Genomic DNA, 20365 nt, shown 5'->3' with positions numbered 1-20365 from the left:
TGACTTTCAGTTGAAGCACCACAGACTTGCGGCAAGAACCAGCCCGATCCGGATACAACAACCCAGCAGCAGACTGCTCTCCTGACACAGGACTTGTGCACACTGCAGGAGGACCCCACGACTCCACCCCTCGCCAGGCCCCCAAGGCGCACTCCACCTCCATGAACGCAGGGTCCCAGCTGAACGAGCTGCCGAAGCCTCCCCCACTGTCCCTGGCAAGCTCTTTCAAATATCAGCTCGTTCACTGCACTGAATCCTTAGGAACATTCGGTTTTCTTGCCACCAACTCAAGATTATGTTTAAGGCTACCCAAAATGTCTCAAAACATGCATTCTCCCGACAAAGACGTGAAGACACTGAATGCAATTTGTAGAATTCTTTTTTTTTTTTTTTTTTTTTTTTTTTTTTTTTTGACAGGCAGAGTGGACAGAGAGAGAGAGAGACAGAGAGAAAGGTCTTCCTTTGCCGTTGGTTCACCCTCCAATGGCCGCCGCGGCCAGCACGCTGCGGCCGGTGCACCGCGCTGATCCGATGGCAGGAGCCAGGAGCCAGGTGCTTTTCCTGGTCTCCCATGGGGTGCAGGGCCCAAGCACCTGGGCCATCCTCCACTGCACTCCCTGGCCACTGCAGAGGGCTGGCCTGGAAGAGGGGCAACCGGGACAGAATCCGGCGCCCCGACCGGGACTAGAACCCGGTGTGCCGGCGCCGCTAGGCGGAGGATTAGCCTAGTGAGCCGCGGCGCCGGCCGCAATTTGTAGAATTCTTATTTATTACCCGGGACCAGCGCCTGGATTCTCATAGCCTGGGTATTACTTTAGAGTTGAAGGACCCTCCCTGACTGCAGACTCCTCCCACACCTGCCCAGAGGCCTTCAGTCCTAAATACAAAGGCACCCACTGACTCAAGGGAACTCATTTACACTATGGTGCAACTGACTAATGTCCATAATGTGGCCCGGAGACTGGCTCAGGCAGGGGCACTACAGCGTCTACACAGCTGGAGAGGGAAAGAAAGATCAGAAGGAGCACAAGAGGTTGGCGCCATGGAAGTCGGTCTTGCCATGCCTTCAAAGCTGCTGCCACACGACAGCTAAGAATTGACCAGAGAGGCCATCCTCCAGCTGGACTCCTTCCCAGTCTCAACCAGGTGGAACACACCTGTCGTAAATTCTACCCTGGCCAAGACAGCCTGTCAACAACAAGGGCAATTAAGTCCACTCCCTCAGCCTGGCTTCACACAGACACCACCACCCGTCTAGTTACCACCTGCGGTACCTGCTCTCTGAGGGCCGGAAGTCCTGCTGGCACTGGCGCCGGTGCCGACGGGGCTGGTGGGCAGGCAGAATGCCCTCACCGGGGCTTCACCAGGGTGGCCAGGAGAGTGCTCAGGAGTTTACCAGAAGCCAGCTCACGGGCTGGCACGTGAGGTGACTCAGCCCCGTGGACCTGTCATTAAAGTGTCCACCCACTGCGTGCCTGGGTCATCCTTCCCAAACACGCCTTTTTGCTGGTGACCTCTTCTCTTTCTTAGAGGGAATGAGGCCTTGGGACTTTGCCATCACTTCTCAAACTCTCTCTTGGCCCCCTTCCCACCCCAAACAGCACGTTCCTCAGTGACTCCCCTAGAACACACACAAAAATAGCCTGGATTCCTGGGAGCCAGGAGGGCAGCGAGAGGGCCACGTGTGTGTGAGGGGTTGCTCTGGGCCTGGGAGCAGCTGTCTTTTTTTTAGGAAGGTGTGTGGCTGCTCCAGGACAGGAGCCACCTGTCTGTGCTCAGGGCTGCGGGGCTGAGGTCCCACCACTGGACAGCCTGGAGGAAGCATCCGGAAGTGGCAATGGCAGAGGTGAAAATCTTGGCACACTCCCGGCCATGTCAAGAGGGCCAGGCCGGCCAAGGAGGAATCAGAACCGAATGTGACAGAAGATGACAAAGCTACTGGACATGGCTTGGAGGAAGCTGCACATAACCTCCTGCGCTCACACACTGCCGGCCAGGCAAGAGGGGTTTTGTGGGCATCACTATGAACGGCCAGGCCTGATCCAGGGCTGGGGCTACAGCTGTCAATCAGAGCGTGGGTGGAGCCCTGGCCTTTAAGGAGCCCATGCCCAGGGGCAGAAATGGGCAACCCATCCCCCAACATGCTTACAAACCAGAAACAAAGACCACTCACGGCCTGATGAGGGCTCCCAGGAGGACAATGCTGGCCCCGGGAAGCACCTCACCATGTTCTGCTCCTACCCCCAACGCCCCACTGAGGGGTCTCACATTTTCCCACAGCCCTTGGCGCCATTCGCAGCCTGGAGACTTTCTGGTTTAATCTCATTTCTTGCCACTTGTCTGTAAACTCCACTGCTGTTCACCACTTCCCTAGCACCTAGCACACTTCTAGCACATGGAGAGCCCTTAATCAACTCCTTGCTGAATGAATGAGTGAATGAAAAACACCCAGAGATCCCTGCTCCATTAAGCAAACTAAACCTTGAGGCCTAGAAATGTGCCCCAAATGTAAATAATAATGACAATCTTTCAATGCTGGGAATATGGGTACATTTTTTAAAAATTCTGTTTTAAATTTTCCTTTGTTGAACATAAATTATTCTTATATTGACTAAAACAGTGCATTGCAAAAATCAAGTTGTAACTGTGGACATTATATTGCCACTATTGTGAAAACAACACAAGACTATTATTCGAAGAGTGAATGGGATAATATAATACGGACGCAGCGTATCTGTTCCACTCTCCCCACCTCACCTGCCTTTACCGAGAGCGCAATGTTCTGAGACACTGTCCTGGTAAATACTGCCAGACAGGTGTGGGACTCTCTCAGCCTGGCCTTCGAGGCCTCCATCCTCAGGCTCAGAGACCTCTCCTCTTGCCCGTTCTTCTGCCTGGCTGTGTCCTGGCCTCCCTGTTGGGGTTTGGAAGCTCTGTTCCCTCCATTAAGCAAGACTGGTCTCTGCCCACACCTACTAATGGCCAACTCCTCTGGTCTGCCGGCTTCAGCATGGACAGGAGAGTGAACACCACCGGAGGAGGCTGTGCCCAGGAGCCTCTCCCACCCCAGCCAGGACGATACCACTGCTGCCGCCACTGCCAACCCCACTGTCGCAGTCCCCACCCCTGCAATGCCTACATTCACAGGTTGAAGCCCTAACTCCCGTGTCGCAGAACAAACAGATCATTGAGATGAAATGAGGCTGTGAGGGTGGATCCTAATGCAATCAGACTGGTGTCCTTTTAAAAAACAGGAAATCTGGACACACAGGACACTCGAGACGGGTGAGCAGAGAGGAAGGCCACAGGAGGACACAGCAGCTGTCTGCCAGCCAGAGAAAAAGCCCTCAGGAGAAGCTAAACCTGCCATTATCTTGATGCTCGACTTCCAGCCTCCAGAGCTATGAGAAAACACATTTGTGCTGCTTGAGCCACTCAGTGCGCGGTATTGTGTAGTTAAGAGCAGCAGGATAGCAGCCTGGGCAGAAGCCAAGGGACCCCGGGCGAGAGCAGCAGGGGCGGGGCCCGAGGCCCAGGCCGGCTCTGAAGCCGGAGTCAGCCCTCTCACCAGCAGCAGCCGAGTTTCGTCAGTCTGGACCCTATTCGGATTCTGGAAGCAGGCTTGTTATGTGAACTTTTCGCTCCCTATTATGTAACAAACAACGCCAACGTGGGAAGATGAAGTCAAGGTTCACAGTCTGTTTAGCTCACCACACTACTTCCCAGCAATCTGCCTCTCCGGAAGTTGTCTGACCTCTTCTTGCCTTGCAAGGCGCACTGTGCAGGGAGTGATTCAGAATCGGTGCCCGGGGAGGGGGTGCGAGAGGAAGAAAGCAGACATTCTCCACGGCTGGCCCTGGCTAAGCTTCCGAGTGCCCCTCTCTGCTCTCTGCAGCTACAAAAGGCAGCCGGCCTCCAGGATCAGCCCCGTGCTGGGCTTCTCGCAGGGACTCTCTGCTCTGGCCCAGCCCCCCTGTGTTCAGGGCTTGTGTGAAACGGTTTTTTGGGGGTTTTTTCAAGTGTGCGAGCTTTTCTTGGATGCCAAAGACTCCTGTGATTTGATTTGCTGCCTTTGGCCAAGGGTGCAGTACTCCAGGCCTCTGGGGCGGTTGGCCAACCAGCCTTTGGGCCCCCAAACCAGCCACTAGATGACAGCATTCAAACCACAGATTCTCCTTTTTCTGGCTTCTGAACCACACTGATGCTCACATCCTCATCCCTGCAAACTGGATCCGGCCAGCCAGAAATGGGCCCCTGGTGCCCTTCAAACGCCACAGAGAACCTGTGAACAGGAATAGCTATGGGCAGTCACCAAACCATCAGGCCGACTGGTTCCAACGCGCGCCAAAGGAAAAAACTCCTCTTGCCCAAGCAAGCACGGCTTCTGCCATCCCGGCTTCTCAAAGCCATGGGACCTGTGTGTTCCAAGGCTTAAGGTCTAGTGACGGGGATGGTGCAGTTACTTCAGCCAGATTTAGTGGCACATCAAAACCAGCGGGGAGCTAGGGCTGGCATTTGGCACAGTGGGTAAGAGACAGCTTTAAATGACTGCATCCCACATCAGCGCCTGCTTTGAGTCCTAGCTCCTCTTCTTGCAATCCAGCTTCCCACTGATGTGTACCCTGGGAAGCAGCAGGTGACAGCTCAGCACTTGGGTCCTTGCCACCCACCTGGGAGACCTGGCTGGGCTCCTGGCTTTCACCTGGCCTATGCCTACCTGGCTGTTGTGGGCATTTGGGGAGTGAATCAGCAAATGGATAACTGACCTCTGTGTGTGTGTGTGTGTGTGTGTGCGTGTTTGCCTTTCAAAGATGAGAAATAAATTTAAAGCATTTGGAAAATAACCAGGTAGACAAAATTTCCATTGGTAGATGGGCAGCAACACTCCAATTCCCACCCTGCTGGTTTACTTATTCAAATAGAGGCTCTTAGTGCAGCCAAGAGCTGCTATCTGCAAGGAACGGGCACTAAGATCACAAATGAAACTCTTGAGCAAGGAAGGAATACAGCAGCCACTAGGCGAGCCAGGGACACAAATGACTTCTCTATGGCTACCAGCACCAGCGCCTGGGCCCGCTCGCAGTGACTGGTTCCCGACTCTACCAGCCGAGTCTGCCAAGAGCCCACAGCTAGACACAGGCTTCCCTGCCTCCTGTGGTAAGATTCTGGTTTTGAGTCACCAAAGTTGTGTCTGGAATCTCTAGAAAACACAGGTTACCCAGCAGCCAAACCCCAGGATAGGGTAGTGGGGTGGTGGGAGGAGCTGTTATTTTTTGAGTATCTACTCTATGATCTGGAAGCAGCACCCACAGCCTTGGTGACCAACCTGGATCAAAGCTACCCACGCGCGGCTCAGATCTTACTCTGTTAGAAGTGGGTCCGCTCATCACACATATCCCACTCAAAATGGGCCAGGCTACAGATCTGGCTCCTGAACCCACGCCAGTGCCCTAAACTCAGCCCAGGGGCAGCTGGAGGATCCCCGCCCGGGGCTGTTACCAACCCCTAAAGCAAATGTAAAAACAAAATCAAAGTAAACTATTGCCTTAAATATATGGATGGTCCCTATACAAGTCTTTCAGTGATTCTAGATGTTTCACTATTTTTCTAGTCAGTGACTGAAAATAATGTTTAAAAAATGAAGGCTACGCAAAGAGGCAGACTTTTCACATGAGCGAATAAGCCCTGTTTCCCTTCATATTTCTTTAATCAGGAGGCTGGCAGCCATCACCGTGGCCATAACCATGGCCCACAACTAGTAGGGGGCATTCAACACTTTAGGAATAGTGGTTCTTGGTGCTAGTGTTGTGGTGCTGTGGGTAAAGCTGCCGCAACCGACACCGACATCCCATATGGGTGTTGGTTCAAGTCCTGGCTACTCCACTTCTGAACCAGCTCCCTGCTAATGGCCTGGGAAAAGCAGCAGAAGATGGCCTAAGTGTTTCGGTCCCTATCATTCACGTGGGAGACCCAGATGGAGTTCCAGACTCGCTGGCTTCAGTCTGGCCCTGCCCTGGCCATCGTGGCCATCTGGGGAGTGAACCAGCAGATGGAAGATCTCTCTCCCTCTCTCTGTCATTCTCACTTTCAAATAAATAAATAAATAAATAGTGGTTGTCATACAAGGGAGGGTCAAGGGGAGCCTCTACTCGAAGTCCACTTCAAAAGGCGGGAGCTCGGGGCCCCGGCACCCCTCGGCAGCCCCAGGCAGATGGCAGGGGATTAAGCTCGCTGCCGGAGGCCACTAGGCCAGCAGCCACAGGAGGGCAGTGAGCAGATTAAGCCCTGATCCTCTGCGGCTCAAAGGCCCCTGACCCATTTCTCTGTTGGGAAAGAAAACTGCTGTGCTAACACAAGCTGGGGACACAGCGGCTCCCAACCCGCCAACCCGGGCCGTGTCCACCAGCGCTCTTGTTCTGTTTTTGTTTTTTGTTTTTTGTTTTTTGTCTGGAGCGGCGGGCAGTGCCGAGGGCCACAGGGTGGACACACGTTGAATGCACAGGGGGCTGCTTGGATAACATGTCAACCGTACGTGCTGCTTTTCTTAGGAAAAATGAAGTTTCGCCCTCTGCACCCAGCGCAGCCACACCAGAGAGAGACCATGCAAAAGCCACTCAAAAGGTTTTTACGGAAGGATCACCTGAGGGCTATGCAGACACCCTGCCCCTGCGCACGAGGGGCAGTGGGTAAAACGAACGGCCAAAGGGAACGAGCAGACCCCTCCCGGGACGGGGACGGCCCCCGCTTCCGCAGAGCGGTGCCCGCTGCACGTCTGGACTGTCCCGGCCCGGCTGGGCCAGAAACTAGGCTGCCCGAGGACAGCGCAAGCCGCGGTTGTTCGGAGGCCCCTCTCGGTGGGCTCCTGCGCGACCCCTCGGCCGGCTGGGGTCTTGGAACGGGGGCTTGGGCTCTGTCTTTTCAACCGACCACCGGGGGCAGCCCGGGTTCCAGGGGCAGTTTCCACCCGCCGGAGCGCTTCCGAGGCGCGCCGGGCAAGCGCTGGGACCCGGGCAGGGTCTGCGGGAGAGCCGGGATGGGCGGGGCCGATAAGGGCAACAGGTGACAAACCGCACCCGAGCGAAGCTCTCTGATACGGGCTAGAGGGCAAACCCGGTGCTCCCAGAGTCCTGCCGGTCCCCCGCGGCACTTACGCGCTCGTGGGTCCACGGCGGGGCAGAACCGAAACTTTCTGGGACCAAGCGGAAGAGTAATGGAGCGCTGTACCGGCAGCCATGACGCGTACACCCAGCCGCGGGCGGGCGGGCGCGCGCGAACCACAACTCCCGGCAGGCTGCGTGGGGCGTGGGCCTACAACTCCCATCGGGCCCCACGACGGACTACGACTCCCGGCATGCTCCGCAGCGCAGAGGTTTGCAGCTTCAACAGCTCCTTCTCTGCCCTCCAGCCTGCAAAACCAGCCCCCAGATTAACTCTTGCAATCTCCGGGGTCAAGTGTGACCGCAATTCCTGTTCGCGATCCGCATAGTTGAGCCCTTGTGCTGTAAATGTAAAATACGAGGGTACGTCAAAATTTTTGTGGAAAATAAGTATGGGAAAAACTGCATGGATTTTGAGTTATTTTTGCACCCAAATAAATTATCTTCTAATTATATTTTCCACGAACTTTTTGAAGTACTCGCGTACACCTGGATTCTAAATACTTATTCCAAATAACATAAAATAAAATAGCGCATTAATATTTGTATATTGATTATGTGGTAGGATACTTTTGATTAAATACATGTATTGAGCTAAATAAAAAGCACTACAATCACTGAGCCTGCTATTATAGATTTCTGTCCCCTCACTTCTTAACAGTGAGACTCACTTAAAATCAGTGCTCTAACAGTGTGTGTTAAAGTGCTCCATCCCATTCCCAGCCCAACTTCTGTTTGTAAGTTGTGTAGTGCACAGAGCTGTAGAGCTGGATACAACAGGACAGAAAGCATTTGATGAACTGTGTCCGTCGGGCACATTTGAGGAGGAAGTGTACACCGGGAACTTTAGCCGGTGATTGGACCCATTCCCTAGCACTGACGAACCATCGGTCCTCTACCCTCTGCCAGAAGCACCCTCTGTCCCAGCTCTAAGCTGGTAGCACCCCCTTGAGAGCCGCAGTCACAAAATGGGGAGTGGTTTGGGTAGAATAATACAGGAAAGGAAGTGTATTTCTTAGCTGACTTTAGGCTATGGCATCTCATTAGCCACCTTTTGTAAATTAGATATAAAGTGGATGGCACAGTGAGTTAGGGTTGTCAGTTGAGGAGTGAAGTTGGGAGGAAGGACATGAATACAAGTGATTCTCATTTTTGTTAGCAGGATGGAAAACTGTCACGAAACAGGAGAGAGTGGGGGAGATGACAAAAGGAAAAGTCATCCAAGGAGCCAGTAAAAACATAGCTCTAACCACAATGTGAAGATATTATGAGACATTAAGGATGAGAAGGATTTGGTACTGTATGCTTTTTTAAAAAAATTACTTATTTGAATGGCAGAGTTAGAGAAGCGAGAGAGCGCGAGATCTTCCACCTACTGGTTCACTCCCCAAACGGCCACAATAGCTGGGACTGGGCCAAGCTGAAGCCAGGAACCTGGAAGTCCATCCAGGTCTCCCGTGTGGGTTTGCAGGGACCCAAGCACTTTCAGATAAGAATTCTGACTACCCTAAGGCAGTCACGTCCTGGGGACGCCACATGGTGAGCTGGCCATAGAGTGAGCCTCGTGGACAGCTGAAAGGAGAACTTTAGGCAGAAAGCGCACTCAGCGCAAAGGCTTGGGGTCAAGACGTGCAGCTGGTGTGGCTGAGGAGCTGCAAGGAGGCCAGTGCGAAGGGAGAATAGAGCATAGGGCCAGGGAAGAAGCAGAGGTGCACCTGAGAGTAGAGGTCTGGATGGGAACTGTGCATCTATATTTTTAAATACCTCCCCAAGTGCTTTTTTTTTTTTTTGACAGGCAGAGTGGAGAGTGAGAGAGAGAGACAGAGAGAAAGGTCTTCCTTTTGCCGTTGGTTCACCCTCCAATGGCCGCCGCGGCCAGCGTGCTGCGGCTGGTGCACCACGCTGATCCGATGGCAGGAGCCAGGTACTTCTCCTGGTCTCCCATGGGGTGCAGGGCCCAAGCACTTGGGCCATCCTCCACTGCACTCCCTGGCCACAGCAGAGAGCTGGGCTGGAAGAGGGGCAACCGGGACAGAATGCGGCACCCCGACCAGGACTAGAACCCAGTGTGCCAGCGCTGCAAGGCGGAGGATTAGCCTAGTGAGCCGCGGCGCCGGCTCCAAGTGCTTCTATCATGCAACTCCTGGTGGGGAGAGTGTGGACAAAACCTCTGATTTAATCCCTTGTATAACAGGTTAAAAAATTAAGAGCCTAGAAATGCTCCTGGGCTTATGGAAGGAGGCCCAGTGCACTGGTGGAAGGCTGAGGCTTGAACCCTGACTAAGCGACCTTGGGGCAATTTGCTTTAAGTTCACCGTCGTCTTCTATGAAACAGAAGCCATAGCAGCAATTTCAAATGGTTTTGTGGACACTAAGCGAGATAAGACACATGCCCTATCACGGGGGTGACATAAAGTTAGTGCTGCATTTTTACTGGCTACATTGTCATCAGCACCACCACCACCATCCTCATCACCATCACCATTTGCAGTGGGGCCCCAGCCAGCGAGTCGCAGAGCTGGGACTAGAATCCTGGTCTCAGACTCCTAATGCAGTGGCCTTCTTGTTAGTGAGGCATCAAGACCGACCTCGGAAGGATTTAAGTATTTGCTTGTCCAGGATTGTGTAACAAGCTCTCGCTGTATTCTGAGTAGAGAAATAATGTTCTACTTTTTGTCCAGACTAGCTCTTGGCTCTCAGAATAAAGGACATCAGCTACACCTAAGGCATGGGGAGAAACTGGAAAAGACACCTTGGAGAAACGCTTATCTTTCCCACCAAAAGATAACCATTAGGTCCACGACCTGGCCACTTCCCCAGAGCTTCACTGCCCAATGGGCAGCTCTGTCGGCCGTGGCAGGGAGCAGTGCCGCTCCCGAGAGAAGCGCCGGTGGGGGCCTGCTGGTGCCACCTGTCAAACGGCCTCCGTTGTAATGGACACTGCCTAGGTGCTCAGAGTGAGGCCACAGCCTCCTGGATATTGGACATGGCTGTGGTCCTGCTTCTGCCTAAGCAGGTGGCACACCTTCCGAAATGGAAGGCCGCAGCAGTAAGCAGAAGGATTGGGTTATTATTAGGTATTACTTTAAGGAAAACTCCTTACCGTACTTCAAGGGCATAGAAAATGAGCCAAACAATATGACCACCAGGAGCAACCTGACCTTTTACTTCCCACCATAAATATGTCACGTGATGCATACATCCCCTGCTTGTGCCTAATTGTTAGCCTTTTGCAATGTACATTCCTAATTGTTATGTTACTAGTTAAACCTAAGACTAAATAATAAAGGGCGCTGGCCGGAAGGCTCCCGTGTCTGTCTTGGCTGATCATTTTGAAACTCCACACTCCCTCAAGGGTTTTTGGGTGGGACCTTCTGGCTTGTAGGCTGACCCTCAACAAGGATGAGCAGGAGTCAATCTCTGTAACCTCTTTCACACATGTGGTGGCATGTGTTGATTTGGTGGCTGGGCCTCTTCCTCGCTTGGGGGCTTCCTCTCTGTGAGAAGTGAACATTTCTTTCATTTTCAAAGTAAGGTGTTTAGCTGGGAGTAGACAACGAGCTAGCACAACGGCTTACAGCGGTGTAGAAAGCTTCCTAGGTTACATGCACCTAGAAAGGTGGGCGTGGCCAAAACAGCTGAGGCACTTGCTGGGAAGATTGTAACCCGAAGTACTCAGCCAATGAGGAAGCAGGGAGGGACCTGCATGCTAGGAAGTCAATCAGTGGCTGTGAACCCCGCCGGATGCTCTGGCCCACCAGACACCTGACTGCTAGTAAAGTCGCACTTTGGCTGCACTTCCCGAGTCTGAGTCTTGCTTCTGGTCCTGTACGCCTGGCTTCAGTTAGGTGGAGCCTCCTGTGTAGGCGAGGCAGATCTGGAAGGTTTGCAGGTCACTGGGATTACCCGTCTACTCAATGAAATGTGTGTCCTGTGCCATAGGGAAGCTCCACGACTGGGAGTCTCAAACGACACAGATCACCGTGGCAACATCCTGGAAACCTGAAGTGTGGGGTCAATTCGTCAGGGAGTCACCTCCGAGATGGAAGGGGAGACTCTGCTCCATGCCTCTCTCCTGGCTGCTGGGGGTTTCCTGGCTGTGGCCACACAGCTCCAACCTTCACAGGGTCTCTCCTGTGCCTTTGTCTGGGTTCATTTGCCCCTTATTGTAAGGACACCACTCCTATTGGCTCAGGGGCTCACATTACCCCGGGATCATCTCATCTCAGCTAGTCACATCTTCAACAACTCTGTTTCCACATCTGGTCGTATTCAGAGGAACTGGGGCTCAGGATGACACAGTTCAATCTGGAACACATCTTCAACCAAGGCAGATTATGAATTATAGATGCACAGACTTTGTTTCCAGGCCAGGGGGATCAGAGATGGCCGAGTTCAGACCTTTATAGTTAAGACGCGGAAGCGTGCCAGTCTAGTGGTGCAGCAGGTTAAACTGCTGCCTACAATGCCACCTGTGACGTCACCATCCCATGTTGGAGCACTGGTTCAAGTCCCAGCTGCTCCACTTCCAGTTCAGCTCCCTGCTAACGCACCTAAGAAAGCAGCAGAAGACGGCTCAAGTGGTTGGGCCCCTGCACCCATGTGGGAGGCCTGAATGGAGTTCCAGGCTTCTGGCTCCCCCAGCCATTTTGGTCATTTCAAGAATGAATCAGCAGATGGAAGATCTCTTTCTCTGGCCCTCTCTTTTTCTCTGTCACTTTGCCTTTCAAATAAATAAAATAAAGCTTTAAAAAATTGTATGAAAATGAGGAAGTAAACTCCAAAGGAAGGGAAGTGTCTTGCTAAGGGCTTAGCCAGAAGAACAGATATCATTTCCTATGAGACCAACATTCGTGTTTCCTCTATTTTGAAATAAACAACAGGTACTTTGAAAAATTAGAGTATTCAGTGTTTTTTTTTTTAAATCCATCTTGTGTTTATTAGGAAAGATAAAAGGCGGAAAGTTGAACCAGTTATAAACAGAGTAAGGATGGGGTAGATAAGAGTGGTTCCTCCCACCCCAGATGCCCGCGGTTCTTTGCAAAGTGCCTTGGAAAGGTTTTCATAGTATGTTAAAAGTGTACCTCCCGAGTCGTGCGAACGCGAACCTCAAGCCAGGTCCCCACAGATGCCTCTTTACCAACGTGCTGTCCGCCTCCACCTGCCCCGTCCCACTCCCCTCAGTAGAAGGAGGCCCCCTCGTAGATGAAGGCACCTGGGGACTGGGGGAGCGGGGGCGGGCTGGGCACCTGCTGCCGGCACAGCCAGAACCGCCGCAGGAGACTTTTGAGGTGTCTGCGGAACTTGACCCCGACGAAGACGTAGAGCACGGGGTTGAAACAGCAGTGCGAGAAGGCCACGTTCCGGCTGATGAGCACGGCGTAGCCCAGATGCTGGCTGACCTCGCAGCTCCGGATGACCCCTGTTTTCAGCAGGGTCTCCAGGAACAGGATGATGTTGTAGGGAGCCCAACTGAGGAAGTAGGCGGTCACGATGGCGAAGATGAGCCTGACCGTCCGGTGGCGGCGTTTGGACCGCGAGCGGAACAGGGTCCTGAGAATCTGTACGTAGCAGAATAGGATGACGGCCATGGACAGCAGGAAGAAGATGTTGTGCTGGTACACCGAGGCCAGGAACCCCCAGAGTTCCGAATACGCACAGTCGGACGACAGCACCTGGTGGAAGATGGCATCGCCCACGGAGGACAGCAGGCTGGCTGCCCACACGGCCACGGTCGCCAGCACGCGGCAGCGCAGGGTGTGGACGCGCAGGCTGGAGAGGGGGCTGACCACTGACAGGTAGCGGTGGATGGTCATGACGGTCAGGAAGAAGATACTGCTGTAGAGGCTGAGGGAGAAGGCCATGCTGAGCAGCTTGCAGAGGAAGTCTCCCAGCACCCAGCCCCAGTAGAAGGTGGAGACCCACACGGGCAGCAAGCAGGAGAAGACCAGGTCAGACAGGCACAGGTTGAGGATGAAGACGTTGGTGAGGGACTCCAGGTTCTCGAATTTCACCAGCACCCACAGCACCAGGCTGTTGCCCACCAGGCTGAGGAGGAACACCAGGCAGTACAGGATGGTGGTGGCGAAGGTGGCGAAGACAAAAGTCTTGCTCTCACACAGGAGGCTCTCAATGTCATACTCAAAAGGCGTGGTGGACTCGAGGGTGCCCGAGGACTCCATCTGGCTTGCACGGCAGGGGAGGTGAAGGCATCTAAAACCAAGGACAGGTGGCATTTACAGCAGGGGGTGCTCAGGCTACAAACAGTAGGGGCCACAGACCGGCTGCGGGCTGGTGAGCTGTCAGGAACCAACAGTCGCTAAGCATAGTGTTGAGTTTGCTAATATCACTCCCCCCCCCCCCCCACACACATACATACACAGTGGGACTTCCTTGGTAAAGGAAGCAGTGCCTTGATTTACACAATCCCTGCAGATGTAGGGAAAACTGTGGTGGAAGTGGAGTTAAAAACCTGAGATCAAATGTGGGCCCATAGGCTGGCGCCGCGGCTCACTAGGCTAATCCTCCACCTTGCGGCGCCGGCATCCCGGGTTCTAGTCCCAGTCAGGGCGCCAGATTCTGTCCCGGTTGCCCCTCTTCCAGGCCAGCTCTCTGCTGTGGCCAGGGAGTGCAGTGGAGGATGGCCCAAGTGCTTGGGCCCTGCACCCCATGGGAGACCAGGAAAAGCACCTGGCTCCTGCCATCCGATCAGCGCGGTGCGCTGGCCGCAGTGCAACGGCCGCGGCGGCCATTGGAGGGTGAACCAATGGCAAAAGGAAGACCTTTCTCTCTGTCTCTCTCTCTCACTGTCCACTCTGCCTGTCAAAAAATAAATGTGGGCCCATTACTGTGCTCTTGGATCAACTCACCTGTCTGAACCTTAGCTCCTTACCCACAAAAGAAGGCGAGAGATCCCACACTCATTTATTCAACAAATATCTAGTGCAGTTCACTAACCCTCCTTCCCCTCCCTTCCTTCCTTCCCTCTTCCTTATCCCCCTCTCCTTCATCTCACAAAATGCAGAAATCCCATGGCGGGATTGTATCAGGGAACCTACTGCCTCCTGGAGCAGCCCACCAAAAGAGAGGATACAGATAGAATCAACTCATCCCAAGACTCTCACGAATGTGGAGACACGGGGAGAGGGAACCTGCGCTACCGCAGAGGGTCAACTCTCAGAGCAGGAAGCTTCCCCTTTTGGGGTTGGGGTTTACAGCACCTCTCATAGACCGAGCAAGTGGAGACAACCCAGTGACCCATCAGAGGGGATTCTGTAAGGGGACGGGGCCAAGTCAAGCTCACTCGGTCTCTTAGTGAGGTGTTAGCTGCAGAGACACTAGAAGGCAGGGGAGAGAAGGGAGGGAGAGTGAACAGAAAAGGTGGGATTGCCACGGGATGAGAGCAAGGGAGCAACAGGATGGAAAGCTTGGAGAAGCTGTTGCCTGCGCCACTTAGAGAGTGCTCATGACCCACTTGGGAGTGGGCACTGAGCTAAGACATCACACCGCTCTGGAAGGGATCGTATTGGAGAAGAAACCGAGCCCCAGGGTGTGAACGCGACCTTCTGAATGTCATTAGTGCACAAAGACAGCTGAGCTGGGACCACAGCTGGACAGCCTTGTAATCTGAGAGGGAGAATTGGAGAAATAACCTACATTTCTCACTCATCCAGGGTTGGATAAGAGGAACAGGAAACGGACCCTGAAATTTATGCTACTGCAGATGGCCAAGTCAATTTGTGTCTCCAGAGACCTCAGTGAAGACAGCTGAGATATTTTGTGATTTTATTTTGTATTTTTTGCTTCCTAGAGAGGAAAACACATACTGTTCTATTTTTACTGTCCACTTCTGCTTCTTATTTTAATTGTTTATTTTTTTCTTCTTCTCTATTTCCTTCCCTGGCATTTCTTTTGTTTTCTTTTTTAAAGGATTTGTGGATTTGGGGACTTTTTTTTTTTTCATTTGGGATGATGTTTTATTATGGATTTTAAAGAACATTTTACTTAGTATTGTCCACTCATTGTGCTTCTTAGCCTCTCAATTATGCCTATGGTCTTTTGGTTTTGTCTGACATATAGAAATTACAGGTACTTATATTTTACATATGGGTATATCTGACTTGATGAAACAGCACTTAGTGATCACTGATAGCAGATATCATGGATAAACATGAATAATAGTCTCTGCCAATGAGAACTTTAGAGTGCGGAAAGAAATCAGCAATTAAACAAATACATGAGATTTTGTATGGTGCTTTGGTTGCAAGTAGGTATATCAGCACGGAGACCCTCTAAGCACCCTTCACATCATGGAGGTGAGCCCCACGTCTACTAAACAACCCTTGTCCTGACCCACTGAAGGGTGCAGGTGGACACCTGTTAGCGTGGGCACGCTAGCGTCGTGGTTGAAAACGTCTCAGAATTAAATGGCTCCTCCTGAGAAAGAAGAGAGCTTCCCTCCCCCTGCTTCCTTCACTTACTCAAAGACAAGTAGTTTTATAAACTTGCAGCGTTTGAGTGTCTTTCAGGAATTCAGAGTAGAGACGAGCTGGCTCACGGGAGTGACCATTGTGTTGCTGCTGTCCCCAAGGTGGAATGACTGCTCGTCTCCATTCCCGTGGAGCCCACATGCTTTCCTCTCACCTCTGCAGAATTAAAGTCCTTAGGCTGCTCTGGGATAGCCAGGAACCACTGGCTGACCCAGTGAACTCCGTCTCTCTCTGCCTTACTCCGTCTTTTCTGGATCTGTGGTCCTGAGTAAAGCCGCTTGAATGAACTGGCAAGATGACTTTCAGTCCGCATCTGCCAAGTCATCAACTGCTGGATTATTTATTGTGTAAGAGAGAACGTAACTGGGTTCCACTTTGGCTAATGACTGAGTAACCTCCTGGGTGACCCACCTTTCCACACACAAGGCCTCAAATCCTGCATCAAAATAGACAGAAAATCCACGCATTCCTAAGGGGATCTGGTCATTTGAAAGAAGAGAACAGCTACACGGCACTGGGAGAAGTTCCCATTTTTATGCTCTTGGCCTACGGGCAAGACAGTTACATCTCTAGTAGAAAGCTCCCAGTGGTCTATGTCTTGAAGAACCACATGACCAAGTCTGAGACAACCACAGCCAGGGTCACATGAAGGGAGGAATCACAGAAAGAAAGGGTTAGAGAGGGAGGGGCCCAAAGTCTGTGCATGTGTCCTGCTCAGATGTTTGGCTGCCCTCGGAACCACGAGTGCACAATGAGAGCTCAGAGAACTGAACTTTGAACTGCTGCCCACTTCCATGGAGACAGAAGTTGAGCCTGCCAAGTCAACACCCGTTCAAACAAATCAGCAACGAATCAGTAATCGACATTTTCAGAAGAATGAAACAGAATCCGGAGTCTACACAATACAGCATTCACAATGTTCAGGTTACAATCCAGCGGTACTGTGCGTGTGAACAAACAGAAAAACACGACTCACGTTCCAAAGAAAGAAAAATCAAGAAATCGATGCTGAGCTGATCTCCGTGTTGGAACGTGCGGGTAAGAATCAACATGCAAGGCTAAGTGTGCTCAAGGAGCTAAAGGAAAAGATACTCGGGATGTACGGAAAGTTAGGGCATCTCAGCAGAGAAAGACAAGTCGTGTAAAAGACCCGAAAGGGAACTACCATCAATAAGAACAGATAATCAAGAAGGCTTCACTAATTTGCAGATAAAGCAATATATTTCTAAAGAATTTATGATCAAAGAAGAAATTAAAAGGCAGGCTACAAAATATTCTACACTGAATAATGAAAACACCACAAATCAAAAATCACGGGATGCAACTGAAAAAGTAGCTACAAAGAAATCTATAGATTTAAACATTTATTGGAAAGAAGGAAGGCCAAAAATCAAATAGCAAAATTCAATAACTTAAGAAGACAAAGAGCAGATTAAGTAAGAGGAAGGTAAAAATAAAAGTAAAAGCAGAAATAAAGAAATTAGAAAACAGAATAAAATCAAAATTGGTTGTTTGAAAAAATATTTTAAAAATTGATGAAACCTTAATCAAAATTGAGAATATAAAGATAGAATACAAAATGTCAGTAACAGGTGTGAATGAAGAATTATTGCTACAGCTCTTATAGACCTTAAAAGAATAACAAATAGTATGATCCATTATATGTTAAGAAATTCAACAAGGGAAAAAGGACAAATTTTTAACAAATTCAACATACCAAAAGTGACCTGCAAAGATATAGTAAACTTGAATAACCCTATATTTGTTATGGAAATATACCTAATTATAAAAAAGACCTTGTAAGAAAGAAAAATTCAGAACTAGATGATTTTCCTAGTGAACTTTTTCAAATATTTGAGGAAGAAATAATGCCAATTTTATGCAAACATCTGAAATAGAGGCTAGAATAGTTTCCACTTTGTCTTACAGGGCCAGCATTAACCTGATGAAAAAATCAGACCAAAAATTACAAGAAAAGAAAAGTACAGATCAATATTCCCCATGAACACGGACACAAAAACCCTGAACAAAATATTAGCAACCTGAATTCAGCAAGATGTGTTACAAGGGGAATACAACAAGAGCAGGTGGAGTTTTTCCCACAGTATGAGGCTGTTTTAATATTTGAATATTAATCAATTCAACTCACCATATTAACAGAATAAAGGCAAGAACCATATGATGGGTTTTGATAAGCACAGAAAAACATTTGGCAAAACTCAACACCCATTCCTTTTATGAGTTCAACTAAGTGGGCTACTGGATGTCTTTAAAGTGATCCTATTCTTCCGTAGGTCATTAGCTCATTTACTCAAGAATTTCAGAGGCAATCCCGTTCTGGGCCTGGAGGCTCTTGTGGATACAAAGGACAAAGATGCCACCCCAGAGCTCTCCCAGCACCACGCTGGGGCTTTGCCCCCAGCCATGTCTCTTCCCCACCTCAACTCTGAGCCTGTAGTCCCAGATTCCTCATCTTTAATACACTTTACAGGCCGGCGCCGCGGCTCACTTGGCTAATCCTCCGCCTGTGGTGCCGGCACCCTGGGTTCTAGTCCTGGTTGAGGTGCCGGATTCTGTCCCGGTTGTTCCTCTTCCAGTCCAGCTCTCTACTGTGGCCCGGGAAGGTAGTGGAGGGTGGCCCAAGTGCTTGGGTCCCTGCACCCCATGGGAGACCAGGGTAAGCACCTGGCTCCTGGCTTCGGAGCAGCGCAGCACGCCTGCCGTACTTAGCAGCCATTTGGGGGGGTGAACCAATGGAAGGAAGACCTTTTTCTCTCTCACTGTCTAACTCTGCCTGTCAAAAAAAAAATACGATTTACAATGACAAACACAACTAAATTATACAACCGCCAATGCTAACAAGGCTTTTCATAAAGACCCGGTGCCAAAGAAACCCCCCTACTTCCTTTGGCATAAGCCAAAGAATGACGGCAGCTTTCTCAGCTCTGCTCCAACTAGGGGCCACAGAGCTGCTGTTCCAAAAGGGACCCAGGTCTCGGGAATGCTCAGCACGGAGGAACCGGAGTCTCGCAGGGCTGGGGAACGAGCTTTCTGCCACGGGCCACGTGGACGTCTAGAGCGCCATTCCCAGGCCGCACAGCATCACCAACTGACAAAGCTGTACTGAATGTTGAGTCCTGCCTGTTGTTGCCTTGCTGGGGCCAGACTGAATGATTTCCTGGGCCTCAGACAGCCTGCTGGCCAGCTGTCCCCGCTCCTGCTAGAGGTGGGCTCGGGAATCTGCAAACTCACTAACATGCTGTGCACTTTTGATGCCTGCTAAATATCAGAACATCCAGAAGTTATTAAAATCAGTGGAAAACATAAGTTTAACGGAACTCACCTGAACCCACACCTCTTTCTACGCGTCTCAAGGCACGAATGGTGCTTCTCTGTTTCATAGTCTACTTAAATCGAAACACCTGCCCTGCCCAGACGGCCAGAGGAAGGTGGGGGAAGATTACTGTGAGGATCTTAAAGAGAGAGAGAAAGTCACAGGGAGTAGTCACGCATTTCGAGTTTGTTCATTAGGTTGAACAATTTTCACCTGTATTCCCATAGAGACCACATTTCATAGAGATATAATTAGGAGATTATATATGTCATCCTGATATTTCCATGTAGGGTTAGTCTCTTCCTTTCCAGGCTGGAGGCATTTCATTGTCTTATCTGATTGCCTGGCTGGAACCACCAGTGCAGTGGTGAACAGGGGTGGTGAGAGTGGACTTTCTCGTCTTGTTTGTCATCGCGCAGGAAACCGTCCAGCTTTTTCATCATTAGTGTCTTGCCAGCTGCCCTTTGTCTACTGAGGAAGCTCCTTCCTATGGCTAATCTGCTGAGCGCTTTTTGCCTCCCTTTCTTTTGAGGTTGATCGGGAAAGGACGTTGGATGCTGTTGGACACCGTTCCGAGCATCCCCTGAGTTCTGCCGTGTGGAGGCTGCGACAGATGTTTGATTCCTTCACCCACGGCAGGACATCTTGGTTGCTCCCATTTCTTGGCACTTATGGAAGACGCTTTGCACACTACATTCTAAACATATTTATGTGTGGGTTTTTGTGTGGACGTAAATTTTGAGCTCAGCTGGCTGAGTCACTAGGCGCGTGGTTGATGGATTATGGTGTATGCTTTGCTTAGCTTCCTAACAAACTGCAAAACTGCCTTCCATCACTGATGAATGAGGACTCTTGCTGCTGCACATCCGGGACCTCACCAGCACTTGGTATTGTCAGCCTTTAAAAGAAAATTAGCTGCGTGTAGAGATGTCCCTGTTGCTTTAATCGCAATCCTCGGATGCCTATAATGCTGGATGTCTCATACTTGTGATTTGTATATCATCTGGAGTGAAGTGTCCATTCAGATCTTTTGCCCATTTGAAAAATTTCCATTCTTTTCTTGTTGTTGACTTCTAAGTGGTCTTTGTATATTTTGGATACAAGTCCTTTATCAGATTTTTTTTTGGCACATATCTTCCCCCAGTAGGTGGCTTGTGTATTCATTCAATTTTTAGAGCTTTTGATTTAAATGAAGTCCAACTTCTTAATTTTTTCTTCCATGGTATGGTGTCTAAAAATCCATTAAAAATCCAAGGTCAGGCAGGCGCCACGGCTCAACAGACTAATCCTCCGCCTTGTGGCGCCGACACACCGGGTTCTAGTCCCGGTCGGGGTGCTGGATTCTGTCCCGGTTGCCTCTCTTCCAGGCCAGCTCTCTGCTGTGG

At 50.8% G+C, this 20365-nt stretch overlaps 2 protein-coding genes across 3 annotated transcripts in view; both read right to left on the bottom strand.

Annotated features, from left to right (window-relative positions):
• FYCO1 (FYVE and coiled-coil domain autophagy adaptor 1) overlaps window positions 1-7288 on the bottom strand; it is a 78510-nt gene extending 71222 nt beyond the window's left edge. The window contains exon 1 of one of the 2 annotated variants that reach the window (XM_008260514.5): window positions 7152-7288. The gene's annotated coding sequence lies outside the window, so the exon portion shown is untranslated. Of the gene's footprint in view, window positions 1-1274; window positions 1370-7151 lie in introns of those variants that run through there. The other variant, XM_008260515.5, reaches the window with a different exon arrangement.
• A 4780-nt stretch (window positions 7289-12068) lies between these two features.
• On the bottom strand, window positions 12069-19126 carry XCR1 (X-C motif chemokine receptor 1). Its single transcript, XM_008260516.5, has 2 exons — window positions 18990-19126; window positions 12069-13370 (listed from the first exon to the last, which is right to left on the bottom strand). The coding sequence occupies exon 2, from the start codon at window positions 13337-13339 to the stop codon at window positions 12338-12340; it is 1002 nt and encodes a 333-aa protein (XP_008258738.1). The 5' UTR covers window positions 13340-13370; window positions 18990-19126; the 3' UTR covers window positions 12069-12337.
• Between the last annotated feature and the right edge of the window lie 1239 nt (window positions 19127-20365).

This window comes from Oryctolagus cuniculus, chromosome 10 (genome assembly GCF_051225735.1).
Source record: "Oryctolagus cuniculus isolate XC-2025 breed Fujian yellow rabbit chromosome 10, ASM5122573v1, whole genome shotgun sequence".
Lineage (NCBI taxonomy): Eukaryota > Metazoa > Chordata > Mammalia > Lagomorpha > Leporidae > Oryctolagus > Oryctolagus cuniculus.
The sequence above is the reverse complement of the archived record's forward strand: the minus strand, read 5'-3'. Positions and strand labels throughout refer to the sequence as shown.